Source organism: Pararge aegeria, chromosome 22 (assembly GCF_905163445.1).
Source record: "Pararge aegeria chromosome 22, ilParAegt1.1, whole genome shotgun sequence".
Lineage (NCBI taxonomy): Eukaryota > Metazoa > Arthropoda > Insecta > Lepidoptera > Nymphalidae > Pararge > Pararge aegeria.
The window spans coordinates 7,467,882-7,489,670 of record NC_053201.1 but is presented as its reverse complement, the minus strand read 5'-3'; the positions used below and the strand labels follow the sequence as shown (position 1 = coordinate 7,489,670).

General features: G+C 35.9%; 2 protein-coding genes across 2 annotated transcripts; one reads left to right on the top strand and one right to left on the bottom strand.

Annotated features, from left to right (window-relative positions):
- The first annotated feature begins 16,024 nt into the window (after nt 1–16,024).
- On the top strand, nt 16,025–18,439 carry LOC120633794 (aurora kinase B). Its single transcript, XM_039904146.1, has 6 exons — nt 16,025–16,229; nt 16,371–16,562; nt 16,648–16,804; nt 17,214–17,350; nt 17,810–18,041; nt 18,315–18,439. Exons 1-6 carry the CDS (start codon nt 16,159–16,161, stop codon nt 18,399–18,401), a joined length of 876 nt encoding a protein of 291 aa, XP_039760080.1. The 5' UTR covers nt 16,025–16,158; the 3' UTR covers nt 18,402–18,439.
- A 78-nt stretch (nt 18,440–18,517) lies between these two features.
- LOC120633793 (putative hydroxypyruvate isomerase) lies at nt 18,518–21,683 on the bottom strand. Its single transcript, XM_039904145.1, has 4 exons — nt 21,218–21,683; nt 20,330–20,614; nt 19,955–20,085; nt 18,518–18,874 (listed from the first exon to the last, which is right to left on the bottom strand). The coding sequence occupies exons 1-4, from the start codon at nt 21,408–21,410 to the stop codon at nt 18,698–18,700; spliced, it is 786 nt and encodes a 261-aa protein (XP_039760079.1). The 5' UTR covers nt 21,411–21,683; the 3' UTR covers nt 18,518–18,697.
- Nucleotides 21,684–21,789: the final 106 nt, after the last annotated feature.

The window sequence follows — 21,789 nt, the reverse complement described above, 5'->3', positions numbered from 1 at the left end:
CGTTCATGGACGAATACTTTCATCATTAACATCATTTCTAGCCTATCATTAATGTTCAACTGCTGACAGCCCATCCTGAAACCGAACCATAAGGCTTGATTATGCGAATTTTCATCTGGTATTCTAGACAATATACTTCGCTCCCATCGCGACACAGAGCTCACCTGTTATTACTTCGTTTGCTCTGCTCCTAGAGTCATAGCGTGTTGACAAATAGCCAGATAACCATTCACAAAAATCGGGCTACCAAATGAAAGAAAGATTTTCCAAATCCGTCGGGTAAGAGGTAGGTACTTCTAGAAATTAGCGCAGTCAGACGAATAACTAACACTAGCATTATTATCGGAATTGGATGGATAAATATTCGTAGACAGATTATTGGGTCCCGCAAGCTATTACAAAAAATTTGATACTTTCATTCGTTCATGGACGAATCCTTTCACCATCACCATCATTTCTAGCCTATCATTAATGTCCAACTGCTGACAGACCATCCTGAAACCGAAGAATAAGGCTTGACCGTGCGAATTTTCATCTGGTATTCTAGACAATATACTTTGACTCATCGCATCATATAGCTCGCCTGTTATTACTTCGTTTGCTCTGCTCCTAATCGTCGCATGTTGGCAAATAGCCAGATAGCCCACACAAATCGGGTTATCAAATGAAAGAAAAAATTTTCAAATCGGTCGGGTAAGAGATAGGTGCTTCTAGAAATTAGCGTAGTTAGACAAATTACTTACACTAGCTTTATCATCTGTATTGGATGCATAAAAAGATAGATAAATATTCGTAGACAGATTATTGGGTCCCGCAAGCTATCGCAAAAATTATGGCAATACTACTGCTACTATTATAATCATAACCGACACCGAACAACGGTTTAGAAATTGAAAACTACGCCCATTAATACTAATCGCTCCTAATGACATGTATATTGTATTAAAATACAATACCTATTCAAAGCGCAGTTTTTTGTTAAAATATATACCTATTGGCTCTAGAAAATGTTTTTCCGCAACCTGGTACTTTTTTGAAATGTTTACTGTACGCAAAACGAATTCGTTTTTCAAAAGAGACGTTAACCCAAGGTTTTCTTGTCAGAATAATATAACCCTCATAATACTGACACATAATGAATATTTGTTATGGCATTTTGAATGTTCATTTCTCTCTAGTGACAAAAATAAAATTAATGTTTTTAAATTACATTTCAAAACCACATTTACCCTTCAAAGTAGTTCTAGTGTAAACAAATTGTGTTAAATGTATGTTTAACACCAGGAAAACAAACAAACTTAACGAAAGCTTAAAGGTTCGTTCATCGTTGTCGGAAAAATAAATCACGAATAAAATTTTCATGAAGAGGAAAGCCAATTTATAATTTAGTGCAAGCTCCCAGCAACTTTAGCAGGACGAGTATCTTCAATTAAGGAAAGCGTTACAAGAGGCCCTCCAACGTAGCCGTGTTATACCTACCCGGCTACTATGTTGCCTTCACTTCTTGAGGAAGTCTGGCTCTTTGTGATTTAATTAAACTCTAAGCAGTTTCAAACCCTTTGCCGCGTAGGTAAGATTTATAACATTCTAGCTTTTGCCCGCAATTCACTGCCTTTTAAGAGAAGAATTTACAAAAATCCTTCGCTAAGTTAAGTATATAATACCTACCTTTTTGGCAAATATCCAGTACTTTTCCTTTTATATATAAGTACAGATTTACATTTAAGGAACCCAAAGAAATTGATTAAGTCGGTTTGTCTTTTAGTCTGCCCGTCTAATTCATCATAATTTTTCTCAGAGATGGCTTCAGACGTCAAGTTGAAACTTATAAGGCAGACTTTGAAGACCTCCACGTGGTGCTGCTTTTGCGAGGTCTCGGGATCGATCCCGGCAGGTCAATCTAAAATTTATGGTTTTTGAATTTACTCTGGTCTGGGCTTGTGGGAGGCTTTTGTTATCGCTCTTTACCACCTTACTGACAAAAACGTGCCGCCATGCGATTTAGCGTTCCGGAGCGATGCCGCATCGTAACCGATTAGAGTCCTATAGTGTGTGTAGTGGAATAAAAAAAGATGAAAAGCTTCTAGTTACTCGCAATACATAGATGCAGCTTAACAAAGCGTGTTGACTGCTTCAATACCAAAGTCCCACTCATTCACTACGATTAAATCAATAAGATACTTTCTTTTGATCTACAATCTTGAAACTCAGAAAGGCGAAAGGTTTTAGCACAAATCCTCACTAATATTATAAATGCGAAAGTGTGTTTGCTTGTTTGTATTTCCTTCACGCCCTAACTAAGTTAACAACTTCATTTTTAGCATAGATTCAGTTGAAAGCATGGAGAGAAACTTAGGCTACTTATTACCCCAGGATAGCGAATGGTTCCAACGGGATTTCTATAAAAACCGTAAAGAACGCGGATGAAGAGCGCAGGAAACGATAAGTGTGAAATAAAGGCGAAAACTAATTTCCGTGTTGAATTACTGTCAGTAAAGGGGGGTCGTAATTAAATAGTTAGGTTACTGGGCCAAGTAGTGACTCATATGTAAGGGCTTTATTTGCATATTCCGAAATAGTTATTCCTTTTTCCGTTCAACAGGAGGTCCCTCCTTCTATTGTTTGTTTTTTGAAATGGTAGAAATTATGAAGCAAATAATTAATGAATATTTAATATTAAGTGTTTAAGTATCTTTTTGATGACGGAATAACGGCAGAACTCCTGAAGGCAGGTGGAAAACCGATACTGAAAGTCCTTCAGCGATTGTTTGATTCCGTTATTCACCAAGGCACAACGCCAGAGGCATGGCACAGGAGTGTGGTGGTTCTGTTCTTCAAAAAAGGTGATAATACCTTGTTGAAGAATTACAGACCCATCTCGCTGCTGAGTCATATCTACAAGCTGTTTTCGAGAGTCATTACGAATCGTCTCGCTCGTAGGTTTGATGACTTCCAGCCTCCCGAACAAGCCGGTTTCCGTAAGGGCTTTAGTACCATAGACCACATTCATACGCTGCGGCAGGTTATACAGAAGACTGAAGAGTATAACCGGCCACTTTGCTTAGCGTTTGTGGACTATGAAAAAGCCTTTGATTCGGTGGAAACTTGGGCTGTGTTTAGGTCACTGCAGAGATGCCGAATTGACTACCGGTATATCCAAGTGTTGCAGTGTTGGTACAAAAACGCCACTATGTCAGTTCGTATACAGGATCAGACTACGAGACCAATCCAATTGCAGCGAGGCGTGCGACAGGGAGATGTTATCTCCCCGAAACTATTTACCGCTGCGTTGGAGGACGTCTTTAAGCTTCTGGAATGGAACGGACTTGGCATCAACATTAACGGCGAGTACATCACTCAACTTCGGTTTGCCGACGATGTAGTCATAATGGCAGAGACTCTGGGAGACCTAAATACGATGCTCGATGGCCTCAGCAGAGCTTCTCAACAGGTTGGCCTACGAATGAACATGAGCAAGACGAAGATTATGTCTAATGCTCATGTTCCGCTTCAACCAGTAATCGTTGAGAACACTGCACTCGAAATTGTTGACGAATACGTATACCTAGGACACACGATCCAGTTAGGTAGGTCCAATTTCGAGAAGGAGGTGAACCGCCGAATCCAACTCGGATGGGCAGCGTTCGGGAAACTCCGTGCCATCTTTTCGTCAGAAATCCCTCAGTGCCTGAAGACGAAAGTCTTCGAACAGTGCGTGTTGCCAGTGATGACCTATGGCTCTGAAACATGGTCGTTAACTATGGGCCTCATAAGAAGGCTTAGAGTCACTCAGCGGGCGATGGAGAGAGCTATGCTCGGATTATCTCTACGCGATCGAATCAGAAATGTGGAGATTCGTAGAAGAACCAAAGTTACCGACATAGCTCAACGAGTCGCGAAGCTTAAGTGGCAATGGGCCGGGCACATAGTTCGGAGAAAGGATGGACGTTGGGGTCCCAAGGTGCTGGAATGGCAGCCCCGTACTGGTAAGCGCAGCGTTGGTCGACCCCCAACGAGGTGGACAGACGACATTAAGCGCGTCGCAGGTAGCCGTTGGATCCAAGCGGCTCAGAATCGTGGAACTTGGAACTCCCTACAAAAGACCTATGTCCAGCAGTGGACGTCTATCGGTTGATGTGATGATGATGATGATGATGAAGTATCTTTTATTCATTCTTATAACTGATATTATACATAGAATTGTTTATAAGAAATATTACTTTGATAACCGAGAGTTCATGGGATCGTCAATTTACAAGTTTCTCAATTATGCGGTTTCTTGCGCAAACATTTATGTACGCGCAATATATATAGGAGTTTAACGGTACGGAGTGCCCTCTCTCACTTATAAAGGTATAAATACATAATATGAAATAAGTTGGTTTAGTTATTTATAAAACGTATGTTTACAATCTTGACGTGTCTTATAATCTTAAAACGCATGTAAACAATCCAAGACTCTTTCGTCCGCTATTCAACGAACCACCGCGTCGCATCATCCCATTCTATTTGCTTTCTTTGGGCACTATTTTCAAATGTTTTATCTTTTTGCTCGGCTCACAAAGTTAGGAATGCATAATGTTAATAAAATAGCCCATAACATTTCATCGATGCAATAAAAAAAAATTAAATCGTACTTACTGCCAGTTCCCGAAATAAGGTCTTTTTAACTAACAAAAAAGCTAATTCTTTCTCTTCATTGTTAGTATAAGGTATAAGATAACGTTTTAACACTGAAAATGTGTCAATATTCATGTGTAACTTTTTGAAGTATATTTTTATTTATTGTGATTACAAAATTGTGTAAATTTATTTATTTATTATTGTTCTTCTTCTTTTATTGTTTGAAATCAGTTCATTCGGAAAACCAATAGGAACATAATTTGTGATTATTCAGACCGGAAAATTGCTCCAGATACCTACGTGAGTTAATGCGACAACGGGTAGAGTGCAGAAAAGCGGTAAAATTTAATGTGATTGTAAAATAATATTTTACTTAGTTATTTATCTCGATACAAGTACTACTTAGTATGATTTCTATAAATCAGCGTTATAGTTATTAGAAATAATATTATTTCTATTAACTACTTATATATAAAACTTGTTACTAAAGAAAAATTTCATAAACTAATTTTATTATACAAGTAAATCCCGCGTGGAATGGTGCCAAGAATTCTGCCTGCATTTCAGCGCTGAACAGCCGGGTTAATCCTTTACACAAAAAATAAGTTGGTTTTACTGTGACTACATGTAGCAATTAAGCGTGATGTTATATCTTTTATACTAATCTTTTATTAATAATTCGAAAGTTCTAATGGATGTTTTGTACTCAATCACGCCAGAACGGCTGAACGGATCTGGATGAAATTTTGTACACAGATAGATTTATGTCTAGAATAATAATATGAATAGTTTTTATATGATTAAATGTACAATTTTCTTTTAAATTACCCTGGACCCTAAATTAGGATGCTGTGTCTGTGGGGTCAGTGACCTCTTATATGAAAGTAGGTACATCGAAATTAAAGAAAAAACAGAGGGAATACATATTTACAATTTTACGTATTCAACATTTAATTAATTTTGTTTATATAAGTATGTCGGTGTGTGTGTGTACAAGCACACAGCTTTTATGCGCGTGTTTAGGTGTTGTGAGTGAGCATGTTAATGTACGTAGCTCTATAATATTTATTTATTGAAATTGATGCTCCATAGAGTAGCACATAAGCTTATTTTTATTTCGGAAAAATGTACGGTCCCCACTGGAAATAGTTTTCATTTTTCACAGAGCAAGAGATATAATATTTTGTTTTTTTTTGCATAGTGGTAAGTTCAGTCTATTCTTCCTAATTTTTGATACTAAACTAATTATTGACAAGTTTAGATAATAACAAATCCTGTAGTGAAAGTGTTCATTTCATAAAGAAACCCGGGAAGCAGAACCGTAAATGCTCAACACCGGGTAGCACAACGCGGCTAAAATCTTGAACTTGATAGGACAGTGAAGGTAATTACGCGTTGTGTAATGTAACAGTCATCTGATAATCTGGGCGAGGCAGTGAAAGTGTCCCTACCATCGGATAGCTTTTAAGTACACGATAGGTTGACCACCAACTGCAGATAGATAGTGGGAAATGTTAGCAAAAATCATTGCAGCGTACCTGCAGTTAGGAAATAGGAAATATCATACGGAAATATTACCATCTAAAAAGTGAGGACAACTGCACCTGATCTGCCTGATTCTGATCTACAGCCGGCATTCTGCCGCCTGCCGGCATCAAGCTGTACCATTTTATTTATATATCAACCTCATTTATACATAACTAGAAGTACCAGCGAACGTGGATAATTTTTTTTTATGAATCTTATTATCCTATCCCAGTCTAAGAGAAAAAATCAAATATCATAAAACTAAACGTGTAACTAACACGACTTTGTTTTATAAATATATATATCGTTGCTTCACTAACAATACTGCGCAAGTGAAATAGCCTAAGTTATTTCAGGCAACACAAAAAAAAACACTCACTTATAAAGCCTTGTTGGGTTTGAATTATTTTTAGCATTATATACAGGTTTATTGTGCGATTTATATTTACAATGATATGGGAGCTGTTTACTGTACCTCCGATAACTATGCTGATTTGACAAACATTATTTTTTGAATTAATTGTTTTTTCCTTATATTTAAACACAAAACTAAAAGGTAGGAAAAAGATTGATTACCCTATACGAGCCGGGTAGCGTGTAGGTAAGTGTGGCCAGCCTACTAATGTTCTTAGCACAGCCTGATCGAATCGATCGATCGAATGGAATTTTAGCATTGAAATGTGAGCTTAACTTTATGTAACACAAAGTTTTATTGAAGTGTATGACGACTGTTTACACGCTGCTGTCTACTTGTCTTATACAGGAAAAAATGTTGAAAAGTTCAAATTACAATGTTCAACACATCAAAGTTCAACTTGAGTAAGTGACGAGACATGATGTTATGCGTATGCTGAATCATTAAAATTCATAATTCAGAATTTCTTTATTCATGTAGGCACTCATGAAGGGTTCATAGGGAGGCGTTAAAAGGGAGTGTCTCATAAAGACATAATGTATGGTCATCTCAATACTTTTCTCTTACGTCGTCATACAACTGGATGTACTATCGCTATCGGTAAACAGCTTTCCATGACTTAAAGGGCGCAGTAGGCGCGAACTGACTTCTCACTGCATTTCTCTTTACAAGCTATTTCAAGTGGGCACGTACCTACCACGGCGGGCAATGGAGAGAGCTTTGCTCTGAGTATCATCATTATTATAATCACCACTAATGAGCCATTGCGCTAGCATAAGGCAAAGTGCTACTATCTGATAACTTAAACCATAGAATTACCACGCTGCTCCAATTCAAGTTGGTGGGCTTGCAACTACAACTGTAGTTAGATTCAGATAATTTTGGGATATTAGGGCAGAGTTGTGTTATCTTTTGATTCTAATATCCACCCTTTTTATTTAGGGAACAGTAACAAATTAGCATTATTTTTTGTAGAGACCGGACTAGGCGGCCAGACGACACCAAAGGAATCTTAAGGAGCCACTGAAGGCAATTGGCACAAGATCGCAGAGTTTGATTTAAATGACCTATGTAACTAAGGTATTTAAAACCAAATTCTACAGTCTTGTTAGCACTCCAATGTTCAGCAATAGTATGAGGCTATAATGAGTGTGATAATCCATACGTAAATTGAAACTCTAAATAGTCGAAAAAAAAAATTTAAAAATATCTTCTATCTCATATTTTTGTAAAACTGTAAACCCAAAACTGTAATTTTTTTCATTCGTGTCCGCCTGTCTGTCTTAATCTAGGCCGCGCATCACGATGAAACTACTGAATGAATTCAAATGAAACTTTGCACGATTTGAGTTTATAGTACGAGGATTACAAGATAAATATATAAGTATAAGTACACAAGACGTTCTGAGATTGCAATGGGTTCCATCGCACATTGGCCTGTCAGGTAATGAGGAGGCTGACTTGTTGGAAAAACATGCATCCAAGAAAGGTAAATATACTAAGGTTATGGTAAATTATTCTGAATTGCTACCGAAATATAGGCAATTATGTCAGATAGAATGGAAAGAATACTTTGATAGAATATGTTTAGAAAAAGGGATATGGTATAGAACACTTCAATGTGAGCCTCCTCATGTACCTTGGAGTACTTATACACGGCTGAAAAGAAAATATGTTGTTTTCGCACATAGGCTAAGATCGGGACACATTCCATCTAGCAAATTTGGATTTCTTATGGGAAAGACACCCTCTCCCAACTGTGACACATGTGGTGTAACAGATGATGTGCATCATTTGCTGATGGAATGTGCTCGTTATGACGTAGTTAGGAACCAGTTAATTGCATCTTTAAATCTAAACAAGTTGCACGTTGGCGTGTTTCATAACCTATTAGGAAGACCAGACTCCATCGAGGCGTGCCACTTGTTTAGATTATTTGCTGATAAAATGTAAAGTTAATGTTTATTAGGTTACAATAGGGCTGACATGCAGCTGTTCTGTAAAAGCCATTAAAAAAAAAGAATAAAAAAAAAAAAAAAAAAAAGTACACAAGACACTCTTTATCCCGAAATTCAAGCTTAATTCCTCTGTGGGAGGGGTTGAAATAGTTTGTCGATTTTACACCATTACTCCGTCAAATGTAAAACGATTTAAATCATTCTTAGATATTATTTAGAAACCGATTGGGTCAAATAAGGGCCGCCACATATGGCATAATCCTATAAATAATATATTAAAATAAATTAACTATAAATGCCAACGTGTGTCTTTCCGCCTGTTTGTAGCCCTCTACTGTATAAAGTTTTGGACTGATCTTAAGGACATTTGAAATTTCCCGATAGCTTTATTTTTGGAGAAGGGCATATGCACCACAGGGAAACTTCTCAAGTGCACGGGAAACCAGGAATACTACGCCGACGAAGACGCGGGCATTTGCTTAAACCTCAGCCTCAACCATCCTCAACCTGAGGTGCACATCAGATGTAATATTATAAACTTGAGATGTAGAGATGATGTATGTATTCCTGTCTGATTGTGACCTGATAACGTATAAATCATGGAACTGATTTTCAGGTAGTGCTGGAGATACGCGGTCCCGATATATCTTTTAATTTCAGGAAAAATCAAATATTTAACGCGGACAATATCGCGGGTACCAGCTAGTATAAAATATAACAATCTATAACCTACTGGCAATACCCGGGCTGTATATCAGTTTCATATTAATTCTTGATTCCGTGAATACAAGATACTAATGTACAAACATATTTAAATTCAACGTTGGGTAAAAATTTCACATGAATTCCTCAAATAAATAATATTTATAAATATTTCCAGTTAAGCAAACATACGAAATCTGAATTTCACATGTGACATGGTTATGTATATTAATACAGTAGCATCTACCTATATATTTTACTATATAAAAATAGAATTTATTATGGGTAAGAATAATTTAAAAATACCCACTAAGCATTAGAAGGCACAAACAATTAGAATTTGTAAAATAAGGGTAATTTGAATTTAACCCTCAATTAAGTTTGCCCTTGTCGCTATAATTTCAGGAAGAGCATAAAACTCAAGTGACACGTAACGCCTCCAGTAGGTATCTTATCTCGTTGAATTATTGTTACGTCTTGCCTCATCTCCGCTCGCCGGCAACCCCTAAAGAGGGATGAATTCGGAATGTAGGGGAGGGCAAGGTCAACGACCACATATCTACACTACGTACTTCCTAATTTTTAGTATAACATACTAAGCACTAATCAAACTTAAAGTACTAAGAAGAAGAATTATCCACAGATAACAAACTGCTTTTTTAATAAGCTGAGTTTATAGAATTTTCCATTTAAAATTATTTAAATTTGGAACAGGCCACAAATTACTATACTATCTTACTAGTTACTACGTGCGTAAAATCAATCACGCGGTACTACCGGTACAACTGGTTTTTTTTTTCGTTAATACTTATTCACGTAATAAACGTAGAGTCAGCTTAAACAAGAAATCGCACTAAAATGTAGGGCATCGTAACGTGCCAATAATTACCTATGTATTACTTACCTAGTCTCTCCTAAACGATTCTGCGTCGCACTTATTTCGCGATAATACAATTTGTAAATCACTGCTCATAGGTTTACATTTTGAACACTTTTATATCATAAAACATTATATTTAATTGTTTAGGTAATATTTTAGATGGTTTCGGTGAATAATTTATTTTTATTCGGTAGAAATGCGTGGTTATTGATTGAGCGGCGCGCGGCCGCGCGGTCTCCCACAGAATGAAGGCAGTAGGGGTGCGCGCGTTTTCCGCGCTTTCCCGCCACTGAGGGGTGGTTTGGAAGCGCTTGAAGCGCTTGAAGTTATGACTGCATTATGTTAGCCGGGTACATGGGCTAGAAAATTGTTTCCAACATATTACGCTTTATAGCCTCTCAGTTTGTGCAACTATTTGGTTATGTCCAATGTATGTTATGTTAAGTTCATAGAGTTGAGCATAATTATTATAGATTAAATCTCAATTCTACTACTACGTTTAAATTTTACGTTTCGACAGGTATCGTAAAAATCTTACAAATTTATTCCTCGGGTAAATAAAATCTGGAATAAATATATTATAATCTGAGTTGATTATAGCGGTAGACAATATTGTTACTTACTTTTTGTACTTGATACAATACGGGTGTGTAACCCGTAACTTTCGTGATAAGTGCGTTTTAATAAATTGTTTATCACTTACTTTTACGGTGAAGGTAAACGTCGTTAGGAAACCTGCATGCCCGAGGATTCTCTATAATTTTCTCAAAGACGTGTGAAGGCAGTAGTCCATTACAGACACCAATCTGTTTGGCCAACGTAATGGACTACTGCCTCAGAACCACCTACAACCAACGGGTTGATGATGACTGAATTTACAGACTGATCGACATCGAAAAGCAACGCAACGCAAACGCAATCCATAACCCCGAAACTAGGAATAGGCGTGAACATAGGGATTCCGCGAAATCCATCCCTGTAGATGAAAAAGGGGTAAAAATTTGAATAGAAGTTCTGTTATCTTTGAACATAGTTAACCCATGAAGCTTTAGCAAATAAAAATGATAACATACATGTACCACTTACTCCTCCTACTCTACACCAATAAAGGCTGTTTTCAGCCGACTTAAAAAAGGAGGTTCTCAATTAGACTGTATGTTTTTTTGTATATATTTGTTTATACGCCGATTTTGGCGATTCTATTTGTTTGGTATGTAATACCAAACAAATCAAAGGTCAGTGCCAAGTAAAATGGCATGTATAAAAGGCATTAAATTTTACTTGGCAGTTGGCACCGACTTAAAAATCTTGCAAAAATATTTATTTCTTGCTTTTTAGGTGTTTTATAAAGTCTGTTATTGTATGTCTAAAAAATTTTGTTATTCAGCTATTTAAATACAAAGAGGCGATTAATAAACACGTTCGCAAATCGCCATTGGGATAAAAGCCTAAAGACACTGAATCACTTAACGCTACAATAAAAAGTGCATACTTACTTAGAACAAAGACTTAATGTAGTGTTTTGATAACACTCCAGTACCTAGGGTGGTCCTAACAAGGGTTACCATTTCTTAATTGGCTATTCTGGGACATCGCAATTAGATTTTTAATCGTAGATGATTTAACATTGGATAGGAAGACGATTCAGGCTTGTAGATGTTTCATGCGATCCTTATAGAATTCTTAGTTTATAACCTAACCTAACCTTTTATTAAATTATGTTATGATCCTCGATGGATCCATAAGCCATATCTAATCATCTTCACAACCCTGATTAGATATGGCTTATGCTTAGTTATAGTATACACATATCCTTAATCCCTGTGTGAGTACAATAGAACGCTATGTGGAAAAAAAGGAAAAAAATCCGTGTTGGCCGATTCGCGCAGTGGGAAGCGACCCTGCTTTCTGAGTCCAAGACTGCGGATTCTATTCCTACAACTGGAAAATGTTTGTGTGATGAACATGAATGTTTTTCAGAGTCTGGGTGTTTATCTGTATATTATGTGTTTATGTATATTGTTTATAAAAATATTTATCAGTCATCTTAGTACCCTAACACAAGCTACACTTACTATGGGGCTAGCTGGTGAAGTGTGTTATGTCGTAGTATATTTAGTACATTAATATTTACTGTCCTCTGGACTAACAGCCTCTTCCTGTGGAAGAGTTTGCCCATTATCTTCTCGGTTGTTTGGTGATCGCAGTGGATGGTAGTAATAAAACGCTGTTGCCCGTTCTTGGTTGTATTCCCTTAGTCGCCTCGTACGACAAAAGTTAAACGAGGGGCGGTGATAACTGTATTCTGATCTGCCTTCACCACACAATAAAATCGGTACAGTAGCATACGCAAGAACCAATTAACTGGCAGTAGGTACTTTATGAAATGGACAAGTCCTACAATCAAAGAAGCATGGCAACCTGAGCGCCATGCAACCCCAAACCTTAGGGGATCAACCCCAATTTTGTCAGGGTTCCGCACTGTAGCAGATTTTGTAGGTACTTTGATGTGCCTCTCTAACGTTTATTTTTAGTAAATTTGAAGTACCTATAGTGAAGATCCAGAATACCAAGATGTTTTTATAATATGTGAAAACCTGAAAAAGCATCGGTTGACCGTTGTTTCTTCACTCAAGGCCATTGTTCGTATTAACTGATAGTAAGTATATTATGTGCTAATCTCTGATCTCAATTATTATTTGTGATATATTTATAAATATTACCACTGAGACTGAAAGACCAAGAGAAGAACCAAGACTGACCAGTCTTTAGTTACAAATTATTAATTCGAGAGACACTCGTATGTGACAAGTGTTGCTTCAAATGGAGACAAAAAAAATTGGCGAACTCCCATACATAAAATTATTTCAAATTAAATGCCACGTCTTTAGTTAAAAACACGATAATGACAGGAACAAGTTTTCTGCAACAAGAATTGTGTATAAAAGAGGCCGAGATTACGAGATACCTAGTTATGAACTTTTGTAAATTATTTATTTTTGTCATAATGACACTTATATGACAGTATTATTCAATTAAATTCTTGGTTTTATGGCGTGTTGCTGTAGGTACCAACTGAATAAATAATTTCTTCGCCAATGCACCGGCTCGATTCAGTTCATTAGGGCGACTACGTGTTTATTGAGTTATGCTCATTGTGAGTTCTATTTTCCTTCGTTTATAGAATTAGCTTAATTAGCTTTAGCAAAAGGTTTAAGCCAGTAATGATAAATTAAGTTTTGTAAATAAAGTGGGATGGAGGACGCTTTAGAGAATGACCCGTGAAAGCTGCTAATAAATGCGAGTCCAACGATATGATAGTATTATTAAAACTCAATAATGTGGTTACATTTTCCATCCAGGGATTAAAAAACAATACCAAATGTAGTACGGCCGATTGGCGCAGTTAGCAGCGACCCTGCTTTCTGAGTCCAAGGCCGTGGGTTCGATTCCTACAACTGGAAAATGTTTGTGTGATGAGCATGAATGTTTTTCAGTGTCTGGGGGTTTGGTATATATGTAGGTCTTTACATATGAAATTGGCGTTTTGTCGTAGTTACTGGCCACTTTGATCTCAAATATCTCCCCTTTGGTTAGAAATTACAATTTCAAATTAAAACAGTTATTTACTCATGATTTTGTATTTTGAAAAATCTAATTCATTTTTTTTCCTCTTATGGTACCTATTTATGTCACTCAGTTTACAAAACTTGCAATATCGCATTATTTACTAGTACGAGTTCCATCGTGACACTAGTCCTAGAGAAACGACTCGAATGATTATTGATGTGTATGGTGGAGGTGTCGCAAAAGATAACACAGTCCGTTTTTGGTTCCAACGTTTTCGTTCTGTAAATTTTGGCCTTCGGAACCAGCCCCGTGGACGGCCGGAGACCAAAGTTGATAATGAAGAATTGAAGGCTATCGTGCAAGCGGATCCATCTCAAACCACGTCCTACCACCGACATAACTGTTTTAATTATAAGCAAATTGGGAAGATGAATAAGCTTGAAAGGTGGGTACCTCATGAATTGAGTGCAGCAAACCGACAAACGCGCGTCAACTGGTATGTTACATAACTCAAACGGCACAATAATTAAAGGATTTTAATTCCAACTAACCTGTGATGAAAAGTGGAACCTGTATGTTAATCGGAAACGCTCACTGCAATGGCTGTACCCTGGCGAACCAGCCAAATCTTCCCCAAGCGAAAAATTACTCAAAAAAAAGACTTGTGAGTGTTTGGTGCATATTTCTTATATCTGGCCAGACGATTATAACGAATGTCTATTGTCACCAACTGCAAACCATGATGGAAAGCTAGATGCTAAACAAACGAGTCTGGTCAATCGCTCTAGGCCACCGCTGCTTCAGGACAATGCTATTGCACAACAGACGGCTACCAAATTTGAGGAGCTTCAATTGAAATGTCTAATATATCCACCGTACTTTCCGGACCTTGCTTCATCAGTCATCTCAGTACCCATAACACAAGCTAAGCTTACTTTGGGGCTAGATGGCGATGTGTGCGTTGTCGTAGTTAATAAATAATTCCTATGAAATAGGTAACACACAACAAGACTAATCCCTGACCTTATTAATATATTTGGATTTCTTGAAAGGGAAAAAATTCTACACCGATGCGGCAGTCCAAAGCGCCTTCAAATGTTTTATTGATTCCCGTTCGAAGGGTCTTCTTAGCAAAGGGATCAATGAGCTACCTATGAGATGGCAAAAGTGCATAGATAGCAGTGGTAAATAGTTTGATTAAATAAATACCTATATTATATTTTAAAGAAATCTTTATGTTCGAATCTTCTAATTTCGTAATGTAAGGATCTAAAATTTTACACGTCTTGGAGAAACTGCAAAACTAAGCATTCTTTTCGCTTTTTCTGAATTAATAGTACCTACCTGCGCGGAACATAACAAGTACCTACTACTATATTAAGTTCAGAGCTCAGATACATACCTACAGGACCTAATATTATGCGTCTATCAAGCTTCAAAGTGACAGCCACCTCGGCGTATTCGCAATTTGACAGTTCAGATACAGTGTTGCCATAACATTTCTTTAATTTATGCATATTTTGCAAGAGGTTAATTTCAAATTATGTACTTAATCAAATGACTGAAATACCGTAGACTAATATGTAGACTAGTATAAAAATCGAAAAACTTCAGTATATGTATGTTTCCTTGACTTAAGTCGGGCATTTGACCTGTCAACAACACAATCTTTCAGCGCAAACATGCGCTTAATAATTTTCCTTTTTACCTCGACTAGAACTTGAAATTAATATTTATGTAATAAGGGACTTTATTTCCATATATTGTCCCAACACCACACTTTTTATTATTTTTGACCTAAAGACTTTCCGCTTTCCAAAAGTCACTTAAATTATCTCGATAGAAATAAATGTCAAAGTTCCTTATTAAAAAAATGTTTTCCCCTTATCTTTTAATATTATAAACAATAAATCATCATCTTCATTACATTAACCCATTACGGACCCACAGGGCACGGGTCTCCTTCCACAATAAGAAGGGTTTAGGCCTTGGTGGAAAAAATAAATAATAGTATTTAAATAAATATAGACATTACTGAGTGTTTTACAGTTGTTATTATTTTACGTAGTCTTGTTGAACACAAAAATGCGAAACGTACGCGTGGAACACTCGCCACTTTAATATTTTTCAAAAAATCGCCCTCTTAAGCGAATATCGACGAGCCCCGCGAAACGAGTGTGCACGAGTGGAGGCGAGCGAGTACATACAAGTAGAGGGCTACTTGCTTGCACTCGGCACCGCTCGCATGTGGCGAAGTGCGAACGTGTGGACGTGCCATAAAGTGCCACATTAAAGTTGACCATAGACAAAACAATTTGATTCAAGTTGGTCTATGTTATATTCAAATATTTGACATAACGTAAAATTATAACGGTAGAAACTTGAAAAGTAGTTAAGTTAAATATATTGTTCTACGCGAATAAAACAACCGAAATTGTAGATAAACAAGAATATTTACCTGCGTAATCCATACAAACAAAAATATGGAGGTTGATTTGAAGGAAGTAGCGGATCTGGAAACTAAAATTATCAACCATGAAGCTTATAACAAACCGTAAGTTTAATCTTGAGTTATTCTCCCATAAAAAGAAAGGAGTTAAATTCTCTATTTTGTCGGTATGACAGTAAATTAGTGCACTCGCGTTACTAAAACTGTTAGCTCTGTAGTCTACTTATGTTTATAATTTTTTTTAAGATATAAATGGTCAGCTAAAGACTTTGAACTTGGCTCCAGTATGGGGCGTGGTAAGTTTGGACACGTTCACGTCGCACGAGAGAAAAAGACTGGCTATCTAGTAGCTATTAAAGCACTGTTCAAATCACAAATATTGAAATCCAGATGCGAGCGTCAGGTTATGAGAGAAATTGAAATACAATCACACTTAAAGTGAGTAAGGAAAATATATTTACTACATTCCTAATTATGACAGTTTAATGTATGTCCTTTAATTTGAATCTGTTTTTTCCTGTAGGCATCCAAATGTTCTAAGACTATTAACATGGTTTCATGATGAAAAACGAATATATCTTGTAGTGGAATTCGCTGCTGGTGGAGAGCTTTATAAGCACTTGACTAGCTCGCCTAAAGGAAGATTTCCAGAAAACAAAGCTGCAAAATATATTTATCAGGTGTTTTTTTTTTTACTTCAATTGAATTTGAATATTGTTCAGGGTACCCTAACAGTTGGAGACATAATGAGTATAGAAGTTGTACCGTAATCAGTTAATGAAATAACTCATAATCTTCTGTAAGTTCGAATTACCTTAATAGTTGTGACATAAATATCTCTCTGCACTACTTCCTCTGTATTCAAAGTACCCTTTTTAGAAATTATTTTGTTTAGCAACCAAATAATTGGCTGACCATGGACGTATGATGTATGATTTCCAGTTTGCAGTAGCTTGAAAAACTACTTTATCTCTTAGACTTTTGATTATCTCAACTCCTGTCTAAAAATATAAAGCAGATATATAAGGGATTTAAAAATATTGTTTAATTTAGCTTTATATTATTTCAACTGAAATGTATTAATTTCAGGTTGCAGATGCAGTTGATTACTGTCATCAACACCATGTGATTCATAGAGATATAAAGCCAGAGAACATTTTAGTGGCATACAATGGTGACCTCAAACTTGCAGACTTTGGCTGGTCTGTGCATGCTCCATCAGAAAGGTAAAAATGAATAAATCATTCAATTTATAAATTTAACAGTTTCATTATTTCATCAACAAATTGCCCCCGTGTATAGTAACTTAAGAGTTTCTGTTGTGTTTATATGGGGACTTACAGATGGAATTTATAAATATTTTTTAAGTTTATATACAATTGTAGTACTTCCACCAAATTAGAACAGATGAGATTAATAAATATTCATTTAAGATTATATACAATTGTAGTACTACCACCAAATTAGTAAATTTTTTAGAAGAAATTCATCCCACTTATAATTGAATTTTGAAAGAGTGCCCTATTAGGGGTGTTCATTAGTTGACAAATATTTTTCTTATCTTCTTTTTTACCAAAAGCTTATAAATCCAATTATTGATTCATTACTAAATAAGTCACTTTCAATTATTGTTCTCTAGTGAAGACTAAAGTAAAAGCAATAAAAAAATATTTTATTCCTTACAGACGTAAGACAATGTGTGGCACACTGGACTATCTCCCTCCAGAGATGATTAAAAGAGAAGTGTACAATGTTTCTGTTGACCACTGGTGTATTGGTGTACTCTTGTATGAGTTCCTTGTGGGTAAACCACCCTTTGAAAGTGATGGCCAAGACAAAACATACGCCAGAATCTTAGCTTTAGACATGACTTACCCTAGATTTGTACCTGAAGGCGCCAAAGATCTTATTTCGAAGGTAATAAACATATTTTGTACTAATGTTATATTCAATTTATGAAAATTTAAAATACTTCACCAATTTATTAGATAAGTATTAATGTTTGTGCCCATGCATCAGTCATGTAGCTGTAAACGAGAATGACATGGTACAAATTACTATTTTAATGTCTATTCCGTAATGTAAATGTTGTATAATGTACCATGTAAGCTGAGAAATGGCATCTGTTCAGATAATGCACTTTATGCCGCATTATAAATAACTCAACTAATTTTTATTTTTCTCTTTCAGCTTCTAAAGACCTCAAGTAAAGATAGATTGTCGCTTGATGGTGTAAAAAAACATTATTGGGTGCAACAATTTCATAATGTAAAATAATGCTCGTTTAATTGTGCCCTATGATTATTAACTTTAACAATAAAGTTTAACAATAAAGTTAATAATCATTAACATCAATCTTAATTACAAAATTAAGATTTTAATATACTACAAAATATTATTAAAAACAGGTATTTTATTTAACTTAAACATAATATTCACAATTCAACCTTAACAACTTAACATTGTTTTAAAAATAAAGGCACTTTCTTTGTGTGCACAGGATGCTTTTCAGCTGCATAGGAACCACCATACATATGTAATATTTTCTTTTTGTTCTTTGTTTTGTTGGACTGTTACAAGTTGTAGCCATAGTCTTTTATCCACTTGAGGCCAGTTTTAGTATTTCCAGCAGGCTTGTACTCAAGACCAATCCAGTCATCGTAACCATTGTTTTGAAGGTGTTCAAGTATGTACTTGTAGTTTATCTCCCCTGGAGTATCAGGTTCATTGCGGTTAGGTACTTGTGCAATCTATAAACAAACATGATATTTTGAACTGCAGAAAACCTGTGCCTAATAGTAGTGGGCTAGTAAAGAAGTGATGAATGATAATGATGATGATGATGATGATGATCACTTTTTATCTAGTGTGCTCTTCATTCATGTACTGCCTGACAGCAGACAAGATATCTTATATATATATATATACAAACACACTTTTACACTATTATATCATATTATATGGAAGTAGGATACATATATATATATATATATATATATACTACCCATGTACCCTTTGACATAGAAAAGAACAGAGACTACCTTTCCGATTCTTTAAGTAGTTCCAGAGGGAAAACTAGATTCTTTACAACCTAAGCTGTGGGCAGACAGTTTTGAAATTTAGTGTGCATGTCACCCATGCTATGAAAAAGGACATGTACTTTCTATACCAATCGCCCAAATACTTCCCGTGGTAAGATTAAAAATTGTTAAGGAGCGAATCTTTAGACCCCATCCTGAAACGCAGACTGGTGGACAGAAGCTAGCATATCATACAGGCGAAAGTTTATATGTTTGTTACTCACTCACATCGCAACGATTGAACCGATTTAGCTGAAATTTGTTACAGAGATAGATTGTAGTCTGGAATAGCACATGGCTACTTTTATCCCGGGAGAAAAAAGAGTTCCGCGGGAATAAACACGTGAACGAAGTCGCGGGTATCGTACACATACACACAAGATATATTTTAAGTATGTTCTTCTATTTAAATTTTCCTCGGTTAAAAGTGAGATCCTACAATATCTACAGGATAAAAGTCCCCAGGTGCTTTTCCAGGATAAAACAGGTTTTTTCAACAGAAAGCTATTTGTGTAAAAAAATTCAAAAGTTAATTTTATGCATCACAGCCTTTATATTTCTTAAGTTCTTAATATAATTTTGATAATATATTCATCTGGTCCCTTATAATTTTTCCTATTATTTTTAATCAATGATATAAATGTCTTAAAATGCATGTCGTAATAAATCTATAATAATTTTATAAAGTCAATTGAAAGCTATCTGTATATTTGCCAGGTGTAGTAGCTGTCAAATTATGAAGATAATTACCTGAACATGGCCAACATAAGGCATGAGATTCTTGATGTTGTAGGAAAGATCACCAACAATATGTTGCAAATGGAAAATATCCAGTTGCAATTTTAAATGGTCACTATCTATCCGCTTGATGATATCAACAGCTGAAAAGTAAAACAAAAGTTAGGATTTTTAAGTCATGGTGATTGCAACTCATTGGTATTTTTTCTTTTATGGACTAACAAACATAGTTTTTCTATATACTGGGATGGAAACATATTAGTTAAAGAATTGGGAGTTGAGACTAACTTTGACATTTCTGTGAGAACATAATAAGTTACTAGGTGATCATTGCCGAAATTTCTATCTGGCACCCATCAATTGCACTTGAACTGGGTGGTTTCTTACCCTTTCCATAGTCACTTAAGAAATATTTAGGCACAGAATGTTGGTTTATAGGTTCTATAACTCCCAATATCCCTTCAGTCTTCAAGACATCTGCTGCATATTTCAGGTTGTTCTCATATGTAGCCCAATGTTGAGGAGACACATTTTCTAATTTGCCAGCCATGATGTGTATTTTTTTAGCACCAACAGCCTTTGCATAGCTTATGGTTATTTGCAAGTTGTCCTTAAACTCATTTTCTTTGCCAGGCACTGCTGTAACTCCTAATTCGCCTTTAGTTACATCTCCTGTAATGTAAAGTTTGTGAAATATAATGACAGTCATAATCTCATAAATCATAATAATCTGTATTAATGAACTGTAGCCACTGCTACTGTAGAAGGCAATTGATCTTTATCTCATTTTATATGAGATAGATTGTGATGGTAATAACTACATTTGTTAACTAAACCATGCCATGGGGGTTCCAAACGCACCCTGGCTTAAGAAGAAGCCCACAACAACTTAGCTGGGTATACTATCAACAACAATTAATTATTGGTCTACTCACTAGACTAGTGTTTAGCATATTTGACAGATCCGAAGGTCTTGGCCCATAATTATTGTAGGTCAGGCCTTGTTAGTTAATTGGATTTTGGCTTTGTCAATCTAGAAAAGGCCTTAGAAATGTTAACTTTAGTTATAATTATATTAGGTACTAATATATAGTAATACATGTTAAAATCTGCACAGGAGCAGCATCAAGGGTTCATTCTCTGACTCTCTTTAATTAGAGGCCTAGTATGAAGTCAAAATAGCTAATTACTACCTACTACAACTATGGCGATCAGTGTAAAAACTAATAACGTAAGTACCTACATAAATAAGATTCGAAAAAAAAAATGAAGTACCTGTTTTTAGGTTTATCAGAACCTGATCAACTCCTGCTGCTTCCTTCGCCTGTTTCACTTGTTCTATACTATACCCCAGTGGGAATCCAGACTCCACTGCCTTGAACCCAGCATCTTTCGCCAATGCATATCTTTCAAGAATATTTGAACTCTCCGTAAACATAAAAGCAAGGTTTGCGCAAAACTTCATCATTAAATAATTAATCAAAAATATACCAGTTACCAATACCTTCTAAATGAAGTTCATTTGATAACGAAACTATTTATATGTTGTTCAGTGGGATTTTGCTTTACAAGTAAGCGATAATAATTGTTGATAAAATGATAACAAACCACTAACAAATAGGTACCTAAACAAACTTTTCAAACAATTAATGTCTTCTGGATTTTGCAAATTGTTAGGTACGTCAAAAACAGCTGACGCTGACAAGTGACAAAATTGAAAATAGACGAAAATACGGAATCTACAGTTTATGGATTTCCTTTGTTGCTACATAGTTGCTACTATGAGTTGCTACGTTAAGCTATTACGTAGTGCTTTCATACTCTTTGTTATCCATCATTACTACATT